At 41.3% G+C, this 19,956-nt stretch overlaps 1 protein-coding gene across 1 annotated transcript in view; it reads right to left on the bottom strand.

Annotated features, from left to right (window-relative positions):
• The window catches only part of Cep112 (centrosomal protein 112), a 493,364-nt gene that overhangs the window by 137,860 nt on the left and 335,548 nt on the right, over nucleotides 1-19,956 (bottom strand). The window contains exons 22-23 of the mRNA XM_037201522.1: nucleotides 18,844-18,906; nucleotides 12,388-12,537 (exon numbers count right to left, since the gene is read on the bottom strand). Of these exons, the coding sequence (XP_037057417.1) occupies nucleotides 12,388-12,537; nucleotides 18,844-18,906 (213 nt within the window). The remainder of the gene's footprint in view (nucleotides 1-12,387; nucleotides 12,538-18,843; nucleotides 18,907-19,956) is intronic.

Below are 19,956 nucleotides of genomic sequence, written 5' to 3' on the forward strand. Positions count from 1 at the left end.
AAACGAGTGCCTCTTCCCTGTAAGCCAAGGCTCTAGTAACTAGTGATACTACTGAATTCTCAGGATTAACTATGGCAGCGAGGGGCAAATGTTTGTGATAATACAACCAAAGAACTCATACCTTTTACGAATTATGTGTCATTGTGGCATTTTAAACATATGTTTTCTTTATGGGTTCCCCTCCCCATGAACCTTTCCACCCCCAGCAGACCCCTTTCAACTTAGATGTCACAGGTGAGAACCTTATATAACATATCTTGCCTCATTAGGCAGAATCTAATAGAGTGCCACCTTGCATGTCTGGGGAACAAAACTTACATCCTCCTGGGAAGTGCCTACAGGAGGCTGTAGGCCAGAGCCAGGTTCCTGAACGATAGTTAGCATTATCCTCAGAGGCACAGAAGTTCATCTGAGGAAATACTGGGGGCTATTCTGTAGATACTGTGGAACATTCCTATGGCCCCTCTGCACCCCCAGAGCTAAGCCCCTCCTTTGAAGCTTGAGTATTGAAAGTTCCTCACTGTGAGGCCAGATGTCCAAGCAGAGATTTCAGATCAAGGAGAAATGTTGTAAAAAGTGTTGCTTGCAAGCACAGAAAAGAGCTTTTCAAACGGTGAGGCTTCTCTCTTCAGCCACTGACTGGAGTTCACGAGAAGAGGTCGGCCGCCAGTAGGCTGTCTAGAAACCTGCTCTGTGTTACCAGAAGGCTGGAGAGGGAAAGGAATATTTCATAAACCTAGGCAGTTCTCACTGCACCAAGAGCTTATATGAACCAGTTTCTAAAGAATAAAATTGCAAGCCTCTTGAGGGGTTTTAGTAGCGCTGAGACACAGAAAGAAATCTTGGCCTGGCCTCAAACGGTTTTCTTTGGGACCTATTTGTTATTTACTTCTTGCCTTCCCTGTGTGCGTGTTCTAAGGACACAGAAGAAAGTGGCATTTTCTTTGTGCCCTCCTGAATTAGAACTAATAATGTTAAGAATAGAAAGGAGTTTTCCACCCCACCCAAGAAGACTTGTCTGCTCACTCAAAAGGAAGTCAGTCACAGTATCATAATCCTAGTTGCCATTTTCCTAAAGATAAGCTCGGTAACAGTGTGGCAGTGAGTTATGACCTTGCTTCGGAGTTGGAGAAGCAGTGAGAACAGAGAGCAAAGGGGAGGTGAACAGCTCTCACCTCCCTGATTCCCCGCCAGTTCTAGCCTCTGAAAGACTTTTACTTCGTTTCAAAACTCACCCCAAAGATTCTTCATTCACTGGACAAAATCTTTCAAGCTGTATGGAAAATACTTTTCAGCCCTTAAACACTGCTTTGTACATACTAAACCAGAAAATAAATTAGACTTGGATGAGCAAATGGATAAGGATGTGAGGGACAGTAATTACAAGAATAAGAGAAACAGATTCTTCAGAACCAGTGGCTTGATCCACTGTACTTTATAAGTCTGGAGTGACTGTGTGGCTAATTTTACTACAGCATTGTCCAAAAAATAATGGCTGTGGTTAATCAACAACTGGAAAATATATGGATCATTTATTTAGCTTTTTAGTAGTTAAGAATGTAGTATGTGTTTGAAGTTTTTGTTGCTATAATAATTCTGAACCATATTAGTGATAGTTGAGGGCAATATAATAAACACGACTGCCAAAATATATAAATTTAAGCCTTACAACCAAAATTATTGAATAATCCCTATCATACATGTGTATGAGTATATATATATACATATATAATTCTTATAATATTCTTATTGTATCATATATGTATATCCACACTTATATACATGTAAGTATAATAACGACAGGAATTATATATGTGTATATATATTCACACATGGACATATAAGAATAGGATAGGAATTTTATATATATATGTTCACACACATGTATATGTAAGAATATGATAGGAATTATATGTGTGTATATAGTCACATACATGTATACATAAGAATCTGATGTGTGTGAATATACATATATACATAAAATTCATATCATATCCTTATATATACATGTGTATGAATATGTACACACATATATAATTCCGATCATATTCTTATGTATACATGTGTATGAATATGTATACACATATATAATTCCTATCATATTCTTATGTATACATGTATATGAATATATGCACACATATACAATTTCTATCATATTCTTACATGTACGTGTGTGAATATATATATATGAATAACATATGTAATCATAAGATCTATATTATGTATATTCCTACTTGATTGAAGAGCTAATGCTAAGTTCATTTTATTACACAATTCTGTGACGACTTAACTGACTTCTCTGTAACAGAAACTTGGTCTCTGGTTAGGCTCTGGAACCTAAAAGACCTCCTTTTTACTGTTCATCAGTATTCATTTCATATCTACCTTTGTTAGGATTTCTATTGCTGTGATAAAACACCATGACAAAAAGTAATTTTTGGGGAGGAAAAGGTTTATTTTGGCTTACAACCCTCAAGTTACACTCCATCTTTGTAAGGCATCAGGGCAGGCACTCAAGGGAGGGACCTGGGGGCCGGAGGAACACTGTCTATGGCTCGCTCCCCAGTCCTGGAGGTTGTGGGTTGGCATGGATGCTGAAACTCCCAGCCAATGAGGTGGGGAGAAGCGGGACACCCGTCTAGCTGTTCTCACAGAGTTGATCTTTAAAATCCCTCTTCATTCTTAAAAAGGAGCCACTCCAGGGACAGCAAGATGGCTCAGTGGGGAGAGGTGCCCTTCACCAGGCCTGGTGATGATTCAGTCTCTGCAACCCACACAATGGAAGGTGAGAAAAGATGTCCTCTGATCTCATACTGTAATTTGGAATCTGAAACTCTCATGGGTGAACTTTGTATGCAGTTGCATTAAAATCCCTTGGTCTCTGTGCATCGAATGGATCTTTTACTCACGAAGGGCTTTGTAACATCAGGCACTGATCAGTTGAGAACACGGTATAATGAGTCATAGAAATCTTCCAACTAGAGATGCTTCATTCTCTTCCCGCCCCGTTCTTACTACTTGCAAAGTCACCGATCTCATCAGAAAACTTTCAGCATCGCCAAGCTGTCAAGCTCACAACAATGATACCAGTTTTCCAAAATTCTAACTTATTGCTTGAAAGGGCAAATTTTATTATTAGCAACAATATAGTCAGTTGTTATCCTTGACATGTCAGGCTCACTTCATTTATTTTCAAGAAAATGCCTGTCAGATACTAGAGTGTGAATAAACACAGGTTGTCAATCCTTTCAGAACAGTAGCGTTCCCCCACACTTGGTGCAGAACTGCCTTTCTGTGAGACGAGCGACTGGCTTCAATGGGTGCAGGAGGGCTTGATGCGCACTGCCTGTTGTTACGAAGAGCACTGTCTCGAGACCTGGGATTTAATAAGTAGGCGTTCAGTTGCTTCCTCTTCGTGTCAACCACATGTATCTGGAAGGAAGAAATGGCTACCAGAATGGTTGTCTGGGACCGGCAGTTTCATGTACCACTGTTGCTGCACAAACAGCGAAACGCACGCACAGTGATGTATCTGTGCCAATATGAAAACAGTTCGGACCTTGAAGAATGAAAGTATGGGGGGGGGGGACCTCAGAACTGCAGTTTTAGATGAGTGTGTTTCCTCTGTTAGGAGACCAAGTTTAAGATTTCTTCTGTAGGAAATGGAAAGCTACTGACAGATTTTAAGCTACAAACAATATGCCATTATCTGTGTTCTAGAACTGTCACTTTATCCTCAGTGTAAGGGACAGAACTATAGCAATAATTTTAGAAAGGAGAAAGTGTATGAGGCAGGGCCAGAGAGGATGCAGTTCTGAGTAAGGCTAGGAACTAGTGACAGGGGAATGAGGTGTGTGTCTAGAGACATTTAGGAGTTGTCCTGAGGACTGATTTATTAGAGATAAGGGTAGAGAAGAATTCCTTCAAGAGGGTTTCCAGGACTCTCACCTGAGTAATTAGGTGGATGATGGTGATTTGATCCCAATATCCAGTACTAGAAGAAGAATAGCTTGGGCTTGGGAAGAGCAAGAGAAGAAGAATTCAGTCTCATAAGATGTCTACTTTGAGCCAGCCATGGACTATCTAAGTGGAAATTTTCAATGGTGTCTAGAACTGTGGGCCAAACGGTATGGCAGCCTATTACTTTAATCCCAGTACTTAGAAGGCTGAGGCAAAAGGCTACTTAAGGAGACTTTGGTCAAATAAATTAACAAAAAGTAAACAAACAAATAAACAGAGGTTGTAGGCTCAGGGTAGAAAAACAAAATTGAAAATTCATTTGTGTGGAAGTTGACATGAGGGGATGAGATTCTCAGGGACTGCAGGGACAAGAGGCCAACATGTGGTGTGCATAAACTATTACTAAGTGCTAAAGAAGGCAGAGGAGAGGGACACTAGAAGTGGAAATGAGGGATGAGTCAGTTAGATGACCAGGAAGGTGTTGCTATGGAAATACAGAAGCGCTTAGAGTCCAGTTTCTGTACATTAAAACAGTACACAGATGTTTGGAGAACAGGAATATAATTTCTCTGCTCCAGTGCTGCAGACACAAATGAGCAGAGGTGGCAGAGATATTCCCACTCATCCTCTTCTATCTCTAGGATCTACCATAAAGAGGACATCCCAGGCAGCTACAAATCCAAAAAGATTTTACAGACATGTAGAGTGGGCCATATCCAGTTGAAAGACTAAGTCTAACCAACAGGGCACAAACTCTCCATCACTGACCCACAGACATGCTGCAAGAAAACAAAAGTTCGTTATTAAACAGCTCTGGATTTGGGAGGCTTTAACACTGCATCATTGTGGCAGCTGCTGACCAACACAAGTTACTTGTTAATGCTATAAAGAAATCAATTACAATTTTAAAATCAGATCACTGATAGTTTCCTTCCAATACCAAACAGAGTGAGTAAACAGGAGCAAAAACTAGATGCTGGGTTTTAGCTCAGTGGGATAGCATGAGCCTAGAATGGGTAAGGCCACGAGTTCAATCCCCACCACATAACAAAAACCACATAAACCCAAGTAGAAACCAGCAAAAACTTATTAACAGAAAGATAGAAGATTGTCATGTTGATAAAATACAAAACACTATCAAAATCCTGTGCTCAGGGAAAAGAAGATTCTGGAACACACTGGAGAGACTCACAGTGGTTCAATGTCAAGGCCTGCCACTGTTTCCAGAACATCTTTTTGTTATGATTCTAAGCATTCTCACGAACATTACCGAATCTGGAGAGACTAAGACTGTGTAGGAGCCTCATCTTTTTGCTCTTGGGATGGGAGGAGGAAAGATGGATGAAGTAGGGGACTAGGTGAGGACCAGCTTCATCTGAGGGAATGACCTCTTCTGTACTTCATGGGTGTCAAAAGCACGGATAAGTAAGAGCTCAAGGAGACAGAGCAGCCCCTTTGCAGCTTGTAACGTGAACCCTGAGAGCTATTATTTAATTATTCTCAAAGGAGCAAAAGCCAGCTCGGCAGCACTGCGTCCTTCCCTCTGCTCCCATTCTCGCTTCCCTTTCCCTCAGTCTGCAGAACAGGCAGCAAACAGCAGAGGTTAGTTTTCTGTACCCAGAGAAGAGGGTTTTTATGCTTCAAAGGCACCTGTAGTCAATTCTAACACTTAGAGGTACCCTGGTTAATAGTCCTATAGACCCTGGTTCATCTACCAAACGTACATGAGAAAGACTCTTTAGGAATCCCATCAAAAACCAGTTATTTATATGGAGGAACACTAGATCCTTACAGTTTTCCTCACAGCAACATTAAAGTCACATGAAACTGGGTGGTGGCGGCGGCGCACGCCTTTTATCCTAGTACTCAGGAGGCAGAGGCAGGTGGATCTCTGAGTCCTAGGCCAGCCTGGTCTACAGAGAGAGTTTCAGGACAGCTAAGGCTACTTAGAAAAGCCATGTCTCAAAAAATCCAAACCCAAACCCAAACCCAAACCAAGATCCGAACCAACCAAACACCTGCACCCTGCCCCCAGTCCTCCAAACATTACACGGGAAGAAAAGACGAGTGAGAACACTGCCTATGTCACATGTCTCAAGCACAAGGCTTGACCAGTAGATAGTCAATCACAAAGAGCTCTGAGTAGAGAGGACCACTGAGAACCACCTGGCCAACTAAGCACCAAATCAAGGTAAAACTCTAGATGGAGATGCTGAGGAAAAGGCACAGTGTATGACTACATCCATACAACACAAGGATTAAGCTAAAGGGTACTGCTAACCATGACTCAACACCGTAAGCCTGAACAGCATGAACCTAGCAACACTACCCAAGGGAGGATGGGAAGGAAGGGCTAGGAGAAGGATGGATGACTATGCAAATGCACTTGTTCCTCACCCTCAGATCACTCCATCTGTCCCACAGTTCAAGACTCTCTTCTGCTTTATTCCCAACTTTCTAATTTGTGAAATTAAAGTAGAGCTACATGTTCTCCTAAACAACTGAAAATAGAATTCACTCTATGAGTCTAGTTGTATTCCCCCCCTTTATGTGTAACAGGATATCTGAAATGATGTCCACATTGGTTCTAGACTGGTTATTTCTGGTCAGTAACTTTTGGGATGACCCGAAAAACTTTTATCTTTTAAAATAAATTCTGAAGAATGTCTTGAGCATATGTTATTTTATATTTTTACAAAACTACAGAATAGGACTGGAGAGATGGCTAAGAGGTTAAGAGCACTGGTTACTCTTCCAGAGATCCTGAGTTCAATTCCCAGCATCCACATGGTGGCTCACAACCATCTGTAATGAGATCTGGTGCCACCTTCTGGCCTGCAGGGATACACACAGACAGAACACTGTAATACATACATACATACATACATACATACATACATACATACATACATACATCTTTAAAAAATAAAATAAAAAACAACTACAGAATAGATTTACTCTAAAAAGTAAAATTAGAAAGGAAAGGTGTAACTTTATTGTGACATTATCAATATAGACTTCAGTCTGTGGGGACAGAAGCCTTTTCACTATTAGTCGAGGAATGGCTGCTGGGACCTGAACAACTTGGGCACTGACCTGACTTGTGATGGAGAGTAAAATGAGACAGACACACATACTGAAGAGCTGGGGTTGGCTGGGCTGTGTACTTTGATGGAGGCATGTCAGCAGCTGGGAAACAGAGTTTATCATACAGCTGATCCAGCAGGTGGCTTTATTAAGCAGCTGAAGGAGGAGGCAGGTTAGCTGGTATTGGGATGGGTCTCTGTAGGGGAACAGTCTTGGGCTGCAGTCATCTGGGAGGAGGAAGCAGTGGTGGATGCTATCTGTCCACACTACCACCATCTGCACTGGGACCAGGGGAAGCCCTTGTCATCGCATTGTCTGAGTTATTGGGGTCTGGGACAGGGTAGTGCTCATGTCAACAATGCACACTCATCCAAAAATTCATTCACTCCCCACAGATGACTGTGATGGATTTACTTTGCTCTTATAATCTCTGCCATCCTCATTGGAAAGAGGGTCTACTTCTTTGGACTTGGTTCAGTGTTGGTCTGGTGACCTGTCTTGGCCAGCAAAATGTGGTGGGAGTGGTTCTGCATCTTCTAGTGCAGCTTTATGTCAAAGGCAGGGTCTTCCTCACATCTCTGAGGCCCCTCCACTGCTCTTTGTTAAGGAGGCTCTGTAACCATCTCAGACATTTCAGCCTCAGTTAAGCTTCCTCCTAAATGAAATCCAGTGATGCTTTGGATGCAAAAGAGCCTCTCAGCTGCCCCTGCCCAACTCTCGATTCTAAGAACTACAAGAATATAATAAAGTTGTTCCTCTAAGCCATCAAGTTGAGGTGCATTTGGGTGTTCATCTGAGATAATCCCTTCTTTTAAAATATTACAGTCATCCATTTATTTTTGGAAGGCATGTACCATGGTGCATGTGTAGAAGCAAGGCTAGGCTGTCCATTTGGCATGAGACTACTTCCATGGTGTGGGTTCTGGGGAGCAGTACTCAGGTTGCCAGGCTTCATGTGAGTGCCTTTATCCACTGACCCCTCTCTCAGCCCCAGGGATAATCCCTTCTACACGTTTTAATGACTTTAAATGTAGAAATGAGATAAACCAACAAATATTTAATTGTTTTTAAATAGTGATGCTGTCATTCAAATACATCAAGAAAATACACAGGCTGGAGAGATGGCTTGGTGGTTAAGAGTACTTGTTTTTCCAGAGGACCCAGGTTTGATTCCCAGCACCCACATGTATACACTCCTGTAATTCTAGTACTAGGGGATCTGATGTCCTCCCTCTTCTGGTCTATGTGGATACCAGACAGGCATGCGCTGCACAGATACATGTACATGAAAAACACCCATACACATAAAATAAAATAAAAATAAATTCACTACAAATCCACTTTTCAGAGATATGTAGAAGTCAAACTCTGATATGAAATTGCATTCTTCTTTTGATAGACACTTTAAGCAGAGCATCTTGTTAATGTCTTCAATATGCATATACAACCTTCTCTGATAGGGTTTCAGATTACTTCCTATGGTGAGAGATGGGGTGGAGACAGAGAATGCTGATGTACAGGTGCCTGGCACAGAAAAGAATCTCAATACCGTGGCCAAGCATTTCATGACTAAAGCGAAGTATAACACTTTAATCATCGTATTGGGGGTGAATTCTAGAATTGGGTCAAAGGCTAAGCAGGCCTCCTGAGCCATTTACTAGTGATAGGCACTGCCAAATTATCATCCAAAGTATTTTACAACGCTACAGTGTGTACACAGGTGCCCTCAGTGGAGTCTGTAGACTGCTTTCTCCCTCACAGGTTCTCTACAGCATGACGTTAGTACCCACAGAAACCCACAGTTAGCTCAGAGGGGACATCACTGGGTTCTAATCATCTCTAATCTCAGTCCTCAGTTTGAGAGAGCTCAGCTGATCCAGTTGGAAGTGGTGGTGGGGGCGAGGAAGCAGGTTTCACAATCAGCATCCTTGCTGTTTATACACCACTGTTGACTATTTTTTTGGACAGATGTATTTGGTTCCAGAAATTGAGCTTCATGGTGACTCTGCCTCTCTCTAATTATCTACACATGTCCGGTATCTGCATCTGGATGTGTAGAACCCTCAGTGCCATTAGAATGTAAATTCTTAGATTTGTTCCATCATTCAGGCAGACTGAAGGGTGGAGCCAGGCTTTCCACCTGGACATTTGGTTATTTCATTCATGTTCAGAGATGCCCTGTTTGGACCCGGAGGGAGGCCTAACAGTGGGTGGCTTAGGCTCTTAAGGAAGACAGACTGGGGCTTGACCCTTGTGCACCAGTTATCAGGCTGTCTGGGGTTGGACTTGGTGTCCAATCTCAGCATTGTCTCCCCACTGCTATGCTCAGGAAATCCTTTTTTCAAAAAGATTCCCTGAACTGCTGGGAAAACTGAGGTGGGGCAAGTGAGGAGGTGGAGGAGAAGGCCAGAAAGCTGCAAGGGCTCTCGAGCTGCTAGAGGACTGGAGATGACCTGGGGAAGCCCATGAGAGCTGCCACAAGCGATCAGGTGACAGAGACTGCCTCCACATACCCAGCAAGCTCCAGTGAAATAAACAGAAAGGAATTCTTCCAACTTTTGCTCCAAAACCCCGTTCAGAATCAGGGGCTTGTGATGAATAGCAGGATGGTGAACCAGAAGAAAAGCCTCCAGAAGCGAGGGCAATGAAGAGCACCTCCATGCACCAGGCTCCTGCTGCTGTCAGAGGTGCCTGCCTCCCTGCTAGCTGCAGGCTGCCTGAGAGCCGGAAGCTAAGTGACAGAGAGAAAATGCTCCTGGAAATATCTATGCCAAGAGAGCTAAGTGCTGGGCATGGAGCTGGGGTTGAGGTCAGTGGGAAATTAAAGGGCCGTTTCCTTTTCCAAAGAATGCAGGACTATCTTTGGGTGTATCTTTCCTTTTGTATTTTTAAAGCATTGAGTAGTACATGAATAGATGAACTGGAGGTAATTTGGGTTTTATGTACAGATTTCATGACATTTGCTAATTTAGTAGTTTCATGTGATGAGTTTCCAAAAAGTTACAGATGATAAAGAATAATGAAACAGACCAAAAAAATGGTCAAGGCTAAGAGGTGTAATGGAACATAAAATAAATTAAAATATTTGTTAGAGAACTCAGAACAAAGTGCCTGCTGAGTGACTATCACTTATTATTTCTATTAGTGTGTGTGTGTGTGTGTGTGTGTGTGTGTGTATGTGTGTGTGCATGTGTGTGTGTGATATAGCCAGAGGAAAAAGCCAAGGAAATGAATGATAACAAATCAATGATTTTAGCAACTTTGATAGAAAAAAAGCTGTTCAGTTTACACATTAAGTAACAGAACCCAAACTGAATTGTATTTCAACTATTACTACATTTCAATTTTTCTTTAATTAATAAGCTTCCCCCACTCCCTCGACATGATTTTGCTATAAAGCTCAGTTTGGCCTTGAACTCAGGATCCCCCTGCTTCTGAAAAGTGCTGAGATTACAGGTGTGTGCCACTATACTTGGCTTTTTAACTGTATTATAACTTTAATTTGTTACTATCAGGAAAAATAGGGTATATACTTCTTTAAAAAATTATTTTTATGTGCATTGGTGTTTTGCCTGCACGTATGACTGTGTGACGATGTTGAATCTCTTGGAACTGGAGTTACAAATGGTTATGAGCCACCATGTGGTTGCTGGGAATTGATCCCAGGTTCTCTGGAAGAACATCCAGTGCTCTTAACCTCTGAGCCATCATGGTAGCCCCAGCACATACGTTTTTTATGCATATGCTATGTACATATCAACTCTCATCATTTAAATTCAGTCTGTGCTTTGGGGTGGGTCTGAAGTTATGATTAAAGGGCTTTTCCCTTTTATCATGTAAATGTTTTAAACTATAAGAATAAATATTTTAAAATAGGTAATTGTGCTAATTACAATTCTTTCAAGGTAATTTTAATCCTTTAAAAACAATGCTAGCAGTGGCTGTTGCTAGGGGTAACCTAACTCATGTCTTCCCCTGCTTATACAATGGGATCCATTTGTTTATTTGAAAATTAGAAATTAATGACCATTGAGTTATTTGGACATAAGTGGAGGAGATATCCACTTAAAATGAAACTTTTATGTAACTGAAACCATTTAAACAAACTCCACAGCTCAGCTCAGCTCAGGCAGCAGAAACAGTTAACAGGCCAATCGCACCAACTGTAGATGAAAAGTGTGCCCGTGTAAGCTAAAAGGGCTTGAGAGACAGTGTTAAACAGCCAGAACATGAAAAGGAAACAGATTGTATTTTTGTTTTTTTGTTTTTGTTTGTTTGTTTGTCTCATAACCTATGGAGGGCAAAAATCTCACAAATAGAAATAAATAGGCAACATGCCATTAACCAAATCCCAAGTCCTCACCTGTAAAGTGAGGAGGTTGGTTGTGCTGGTCTCAAAAGTTTTTTTTTTTTTTATTTTTATCTCTTAAAGCCTTTTATTTTATTCAATACCATCTAGGCTTAAAAGGCACACACACATACACACACACACACACACACACACACACACACACACACACACACCCCAAACTTATTTTTCTTTGCTCTGTATGATTACTCTCCATGTTTTAAGTATTGTTATAGCAAAGTCACTGAAAAAAAATCACCTTTTGCTAGGCATTTTTCAAAACGATTTGTTCTCCTTTTAGCTGTATTTACAAAGGTTTCCTGACGCTGCTCCTCACAGATGAAAGACAGCGTGATGCAGACACTTACAATAACATCCACTACTGTGAAGCCAAGGAAAACGCTGCTTTGAGATCTAACTGCCCTCACCTAGAGGATCAGGTCCAGGGAGTTTTCTGTTGCTGTTAAGGTGTGAATGGTTCTCTGAAGCCATTTAGAAACAACCAAAGTTCTCAGCAGCAACCACCAGCCAAAGCCCATCAGATGGCTGGCATTCCACGCCTGGAACACACGCTATTGCTCATTATGCGAGTACATAATGAAAGGATGGGGACAAAGAACAGAATGTAAATTGGAAGCTGACTTCTGAATGTGCTAGGCAGAAGTACTGGACTGAAATACACATTCTAATTTCAAGAGACAATTCCAAAGTAGTTCTCAAGAGAAAGGACGAGGTATTTTTCAAATATTTGTTCAATATGAATGGGTAGGGGTTGCCAAAAATGACTTTTTATGCTGGCATGCAATCTCTTGGAGGGAAGTCAGCCTGAGTCACTGGATACATCAAAGGTAGAGAGTCCAGTGAATGGAATTACTGCAGGCTGTGTGAGCAAGCCAGATACCTGCGTTCATCTGCCCACTGCTGCGATTTCAGCCTCCTTTTAATTACATTAAAACAGCTGGTACCACTGGTGACTGCAGTCTTTAGATTACCTTGATTGCTTGGTCATTATCTCTAATCAGCTGCTGCTTCTCATCTTCAAACTTTTGTATAACATCCTGGAGCCGCCTTTCTGCAGCAAGCTGCTGCCGACCGCTCTCTTCTTTCAGAGAGGAAATGGTTGTCTGAAGTTCTGCTATGATCTAAAATGAAAACAGCATGCTGTAACTTCAAATTCTCCAGTGAGAGGCATCTATTTTATATGTATTTATGCTTAACAAAAGAATGAATTTGGCAAAACTCTATTCCACAAACTGAACATTTTCAATTAACATATCACTCAGGCTAATGCACAAAATTCCACACAATAAAACCTACAATAAAACTGTGAATGGTGGACAACTGCTGAACCAAATATATTTGGAAGATATTTCCACTCTAACATTCCACAGTATTTACTCATCAGAAGGAGGAACATCTGTGATCTCAAAAAAATGAAAAGCATCAGACGGTATTTTACTGAGAAATAAACTTGTTAAGAGTGAGGAAGGCTGGACTGACTTTAGTAAGACTTTGTACCACTACACCACCACCACTACCACCACCCATCACCACCACCACCACCACTATCATCATCAGCACCCCCACCCACTCCCACCCACTCCCACCACCCACCACCACCATCACCAGCAGCACCCCCACCCACCCCCACCATCCACCCCCACCCCTCCCACCACTCACTCCCACCCCACCACCCACCTTCACCCATCACCACCACCACCACCTACCACTACCAGCACCAGCACCATCATCACCACCATCACCCACCACCACTCACCAGCACCAGCACCACCCTTATTCTTCATGGTCATGCTCACTCTTTATGGTCACCCAATTCCACACAGTAAGGTTTGGGTATTAACTAATGTTATGTACTGTGTTGAGATCTGAAGTTTTTATATTATTTGCTACTGTGAGATAAGTATGATTATTACTTCCCTCTTTAAAATGAGGAAACAGACACAAAGAGGTCAAACATTTTACACTGCTGAAGATAATTTCCAGCTATGGAGATGGGCAAGAATTGAAGCCCACAGTCAGTTTCGTGTTCTAAGGAGCCAACTTCATTTTGTTTTTAACAAAATTTTGGTATGGAAGAGAAGTTCATGCTTCCAAATAGGCCTCTCCTTCCTGAGAGCACACACTCATGAAAGTTTATTCTGGCCCAGATGTGCCCTCGCACAGGGACTCCTGGAGCTCTCTCCACACTCAGGAGTTAGCTCCCTCCAGGGCAGGGTTCCCGCCACCTTCTCAAATGAACATCTGATGAGGATCGCAATGGGCCCTCTGAGTGCGGCTCTTCCTTTGCTTTGGATGCAGCCATTTCCTTTCAATCTTAACAGCCAGGATTGTTTTTGAAAGCAGGAAATGGTTGTTTCTCTAACACAAGAAACAGTATCAGTGTTCACAATGCTGTAACAGTATCAGTACTCACCATGCAGCTCTGTGAGCGGGATGCAGTGGGTGAGAAACACTGGCCTTAGCTGTCTTTCCTGATCTCAGTTTCCCACAGAACAGGAGCACAGCATCAAAAAACAAAGCAATAGAAACTATATGGAGGGCCATAAAAGCCAAGTGCTATAGAAATATTAGTTGTCACAATGGACATAAACAGAGCACTATTATGATAAACAGGGAGTGTTCACACTTAGTGTGCAAATTCGCTGTTCAAAGTTTAAAATTTAGTCAAATGTTAAGATTATTTTGAGATAAAGCAATTCATAAGAGCAGTATGAGAATATTAAATTGACCCTCTGCTGTGAGTGGAGGAATTCACATACTGAGAATAGAATACTGTTCATCTATTTTAAGAATTTTGATTAAATGTTGCTTCCATGCAACAAATGTTACATCCATTCAATTACATTCATAGCACTTTCATCCATAAGTAGTAAAGGTTCAATTCTTATAGTAAATGTCAAGAACTGAAGCACAGAAGAACCAGCTTTTAGTTACAGGGCCAGAGGGGCTAGGGATAAGAAAGCCAGATTTCCTAACCTACCATGAACTTGAAGATTGATATTTTATAGGAACCTGGGGCCAAACAGTAAATACAGCTTAATATTTCAGTGTCTCAAGCTGAGTAAGCCACAACTTCATTGAATTGGGGAGGTTAACTCTAGTGTGTGTTTAATTCTCTGCAATTTTATCACATGTGTAGATTTGGGTATCTACCACAGTCATGGAATCTACTTTTAAAATACAAGATATTTATTTTCCTTTTAAAAATACTAGAACTGAGCAAATCAGTATTGAGTAGAAAGAGGAGGGTCAGGAGTTCAAGGTCAGTTTCAGCTATAGGGTGAGTTTGAGATTAATTTGGGCTACATGAGACCTTGCCTAAAAAAAAAAAAGTAAGATTGAGATTATTATAGCAAAGATTGAAGACAAAAATATTTAAAGGTATTTTAAATGATTTTAAGGGCTCAAGATCAGGATTTTCCTCATAGAAGATTCTGGACAATGTATACAAAAAGGAATGAGTGTAGGTTTTGGAAGGAACTAGAAATGATGCTCCAAGGAAGGCACACTTGCTTTTATATTCTCTAGGGGAGAGATAATGAGACTTCTATGGGGGAAAATGAGATTATATTTGGAAAACAATTTTTAACACTTATAAAGGGAATGTCAAAACATTTGAGGTGAAACACTATGGCTAGACAAATAGGTTGATTAGTAGACAGGATAACACTGTGTTACCTAAAAAAAGACTTAATATTCCAAATATTCCAGATGAAAAAGTAATCAGAATACCAGGCTAAAAAACATGGTTTAAGTTAGGAACACAGCATGGGTCTTTACATCTATTCACTGGTCTTCGCAGTACAAGAAAACAAACTTTTCACCTTAGCTCAGTGCATATAACACTAGCACTCAATAAGTATTTAAGTAATGAATCATAATGGTAAATTAAGTAGTGAACTATCATGGTAAATAAGAAATAATCACCACCGGGAAAAAAATAAATTGACATAGTCTAGCCTTTCCATAAGTAATAGTAAAAGTTTTTGAAAAAAAGAAATCTGTTATATACAATCATAATTGGGAGCCTCCAGTTTGGATAGAATCATAATTAAAGAATATGAAGTAAAATGTCACTAAATGTTTACCATGCATTTATTTACAGTAAGGAGGAGTGGATTAGGACATTTTCATGTAGATATGGAAAATTAACACTCTGGCAAATAATAGGGGCTATTTTGGGAGGGTGCTGTAAGCAGCCTGACCCATGAAAGCAATAATGGTTTCTAATGATTGCTAGGCAATGAAACTTTGAGAAGACACTAGGATCTTATTTCAAGTCTTTACAGAATTTAAAAAAGAAGTTAAGTTTCACCTTTTATTTCTATTGTTTTTTTTTTTTTTTTTTTTCAGATTGTGGCACAGTTTGAGACTTTTCTCAAATTCTTCCTCTAAATTCAATAGCCAACAAAAATCATACCTAGAAAGGACAGGAAAGCACTGGGGTTCCTTACAAAATACAGGAAGGCAGAGGCCTTTGCTGCCCTCAGCATGGCCCCTGGACAGTGGGGGCATGTGGCATATTTCATGGGCATGAATCTGCACCATGAAGGGGAAGTTAGCTAGGGTACTGGCAATGATCGACTGGCAGTGGGTGGGTTCAACTGGCAGCTGGTCCTCTTTAGCTATGAATATTTTTACAAAATGGCATTACCTTATTATGGAAAGTGAAAAGTAGGGAATTGAACTGAGTTTAGAAAGTATGTTAAAACTGAGAAGGCGAGGTTAATATCTAATATTCAGACAAAAAGAACAAATACGTGACTGAGGGAAATAGCATGCCTGGAGATGATGCCTCCCTGGCTGTTACGGTGAAGACTGTGTAGGCTCATAAGGGGCACAATCTTTGAGTGTGCCCAGGGTTAAGTGCACATGGTCTACTAAGTCCAAAGCTTGATAAGATCTTAAAGATCAAGTAACTTCCTTCATAGGAAGAAAAGATCTCAAATATTTTCCTAATTTAAACTGCTGCTCTCTTGAGTGCTAATGGACCCATCACTCATCCAGTCACATTAGCACTGTTCTTGAGAGGAAAGTTTTTAAGTCCTGATAAACACAGTGAAGCAACTTTGCTTCTGGCACTCTTACCAGCTTGATGAGATATGCACTAGAGATTCCAGCAAACTCGTTCTGGAAGCAGAAACAGCCTACGTTTCTTCTTTCTTTCTTTCTTTCTTTCTTTCTTTTTTTAATGTTCATTTAAAGTAATCTGTTTCTCAGTCGTGACTGGCAGTGTAAACTGATGTTTTAAATGCCAGTTCATGGCTATAAATACTCACTGCATCAGAGATGGGTGCAGAGACTATTATCAGTATAAGGCTATCTTCACTTGACATCTATGTATTTTCCTGGCCTTGCGTTGCTCTTTGGTTTATAAAATGATTACAGTGCATGATAGTTATTGCTCATTTCCCATGCCCTTCTCCTTAATGTCTTGAAGAAAAATAGTGAGCTTCTACATTTCCAAATTTGTGGAGAAATTTCATCAGTTCTTAAACACCTGAAAGCACAATGTCTGATGAAAAAAATTTCATCTTTCTTCTAGGTTTTTCCCTGGCTCCCTTCTTCCTTTTCCTATTGCAATGTTCATACACCTAGGGTTGCTAACAGTTATTGCATGTTTTAGTACACACAAGGCACTGTGTGCTTTGAACACTGGTTTACTTACTACTTAAAACCGTCTTTAGAGGTAAGCACTGATCTCCCATTTGACTAATGAGGAAACTGAATTCCAGAGGTGGCAGGCAAAGGCACTCAAGGTCACACAAGTGGTAGGACTGGTTGGTATTCTGACCCAGGTCTGTGGACTCCAAGATCTGGCTTTCTTACATGCTAACTTTTAATTTGCTTTAATGTCACCTAATCAGGCTGCTTCCCACATTCCTGCAGGTAAATCTAAGGCTTCTGTTTACAGTCTTGTTAGCTAAGCATTTTCATTAGCTAGTTCCCAGCTCACTGTCTGTATCTTCCATTTCAAACAAAGCAAAAGAAGCATTATGCCAAGTTGCGATTTTTCATATTTCTGTTTAAACTTTAATTTGGGAGTGTTAAGATTTCTTTCAGCTGGTTGTAAGCATTGTTTTCAACAGATTAACAAGGACATCTCTCCCTAAAGGGCTGGAATAATGGCAACCAAGCTACAATCATCTCTCACATAAACACATATGACTATTCAATTAAACAAAGACTTCTGGCTCTCTTAATGGCACGAGAATTATATAACATGCCCATTTTAGAAATAATCACAGAATTGACATTTCCTGATAACTACATTCAAAGCTCTGCTGTATTAGGAAGGTAAAGCATTGGGCCAGGCTGTTATGTCAAAGGTCAGGATTGCCACTTTGAAGTCAGCGCCAGGCTGTCCTGGCTTAGTCACTTGCTAACTCCTATGATCTCATCTCTCTGATCTTAGATTTCTGCCCTCTACTGCTGAGCTCCATCCCCAGCCCTCAACTGGAAAAATGGAGCCAATGAGGAAGGCTGAATGAAGTCACCAGGCTTGTGCCCAGAAATGTTGGATATTGCCATTTGTTCTGTTGCTTCTATTATCAGGCAATTCATAAAATGGAATATGAATTTCGGTTTACATACCATTGTGTACAGGCAATGATACTAAAGCCAACCTAAAATCATTAGACATGAAAACTGTAAAACTCAATGGCTTAGTTATCCATCTACAAAATGAAGGTAAACAGTGCTTGCTTGTTCTAGCAGAACGTACAGAACTCCAGAGGTTTGGGACTCCCTAACTGAAGCCACTGGAAAACAGAACAACTCACGAAGCAGATGTTCCGCAAGCATCGCCCTTCTAGCAGAGGCGGCATTTAACTGTTAGCCTTCCTTAGAGAGAACCGCTGGAGTTAGCACCAAACAGTGCCAGGGGCCGGGCTCCTCTTCTTTCCCACCCTGCTGAAGGGGCAACAGTCCAGCTAACCTAGAACTGGCTGTCGTTTTGAATTAGTCAACTAGCCCATGGGTGCAACGAGTTAGGATATTGAAAAGGAAAAAAGCACAGATATTATCAACCTGCTTACATCACAAATGTAGGTGTGTATCCCCTGTCTTGTGAAATGTCTTTCGGCCTGGGCTTGTTCAAGCGTGCTGGCTGGTTCTACAACATCTTACTCTGTGTGTGTGTGTGTGTGTGTGTGTGTGTGTGTGTGTGTGTGTGTGTGTGAACATGAAGGTGTGTGTGTGTGTTGGTTCAAATGACTCAATATTTGCAATTGTTCCTGATTTTAATAAGATGGAAATATTAAAAATGCATTTTATTTATCTACCCATCAAAATATGATACTAATCCATGAAAAACTGACAAGAATTTGGATTTAAGGCTGAAGTGCAAAGGCTTTGCTCTGCCGGTCTCATGTCTGCTTTGTGTTTCGGATTTACTGTTTTGTTTTGTGTCTTTGGCCCATGCTTACCTGGGAAGATTTGGCAAGCTTCAGAGTGTATTCCTTCTCGATCTGCTTCAGCCTGCTGTTGGCCTGCAAAACACACGTACACGAACACACACACAGTGACCTGTGAGCTTGGTATCTCTTCCACATGCCTATCACCAGGCAGCTGGGATGCCTGCCAGCTGCACCGCCCTTCTGGGCAGCCAGAAACCACAGGGTTTGTCTTTGATCTGACGCCAACTATTCATCACTGAAGAAGCAAGCAAAAAAAAAGAGAGAGAGAGAGGAGAGAGAGAGAGAGAGAGAGAGAGAGAGAGAGAGAGAGAGAGAGAGAGAGAGAGAATCTCCTGCCAATTATTAGACAAACATAAGACTTCTGTGGATAGAAAGGAAAAGGAAAAGGAGAGACAGAAATAGACATAGCAGTGTGATGGCTCAAAGGTAAAGGAGGGGGAGAGTGAAGAAGCAGGATGGGAAAGGGAGACAAATGGGACCGGGAACTGGGGGAGGAGGGAGGGAAGGAGGTGGTAAATTGAACACTCTTTTCCCTTAGTTTAAAAAGAAGGATAGGTGCTCGCAGACAAAGGCAGACGGGAAAGTTCAGACCACTAAGAAGAGTTGAGCCCCTACTTGGCTGAACACACAAGAGCAATCTTTTGAAGTGACAAATATATCTAATTCAAACAGTTTTCTCTCCCGGAACTAGGGTAGCTCTCCCAGAATGAGTCCACATTGCTTAGAACGTGATTATCCCCTGCCACTCAGTTCTCAGTCCTCTAGACGTGACCCTCTTCTGCCCTCTGGGAGGGCTTGGGACCCTCACTTTCTCAGTGACATGCCCTCCACAGGGCCTCTTCCCTGTCAACCACACAGACCCTCACTTCTCGGAACGGGCTTCAGCCAGCACTGTCGTCGCTTGTCCATCTACCGGCCTCTCTCTGCTCTGTTACCGTCCCACTGTTTCTATTTCCCATATCTCTGTCTTTTGATTTCTCCTAGAGTTTCTTCAACTTTTCCTTTAGAATGTTCTATGGGATTTGAAGCAATTGTTGGTATACATGGAATTTCTAAGGGATCTTTCGTTCTATAAAACAGCATCATTAAGAACTCCCATTTTACAAGTGAGGAAACTGAGGC

The sequence above is a fragment of the Peromyscus leucopus genome, chromosome 8b (assembly GCF_004664715.2).
Source record: "Peromyscus leucopus breed LL Stock chromosome 8b, UCI_PerLeu_2.1, whole genome shotgun sequence".
Lineage (NCBI taxonomy): Eukaryota > Metazoa > Chordata > Mammalia > Rodentia > Cricetidae > Peromyscus > Peromyscus leucopus.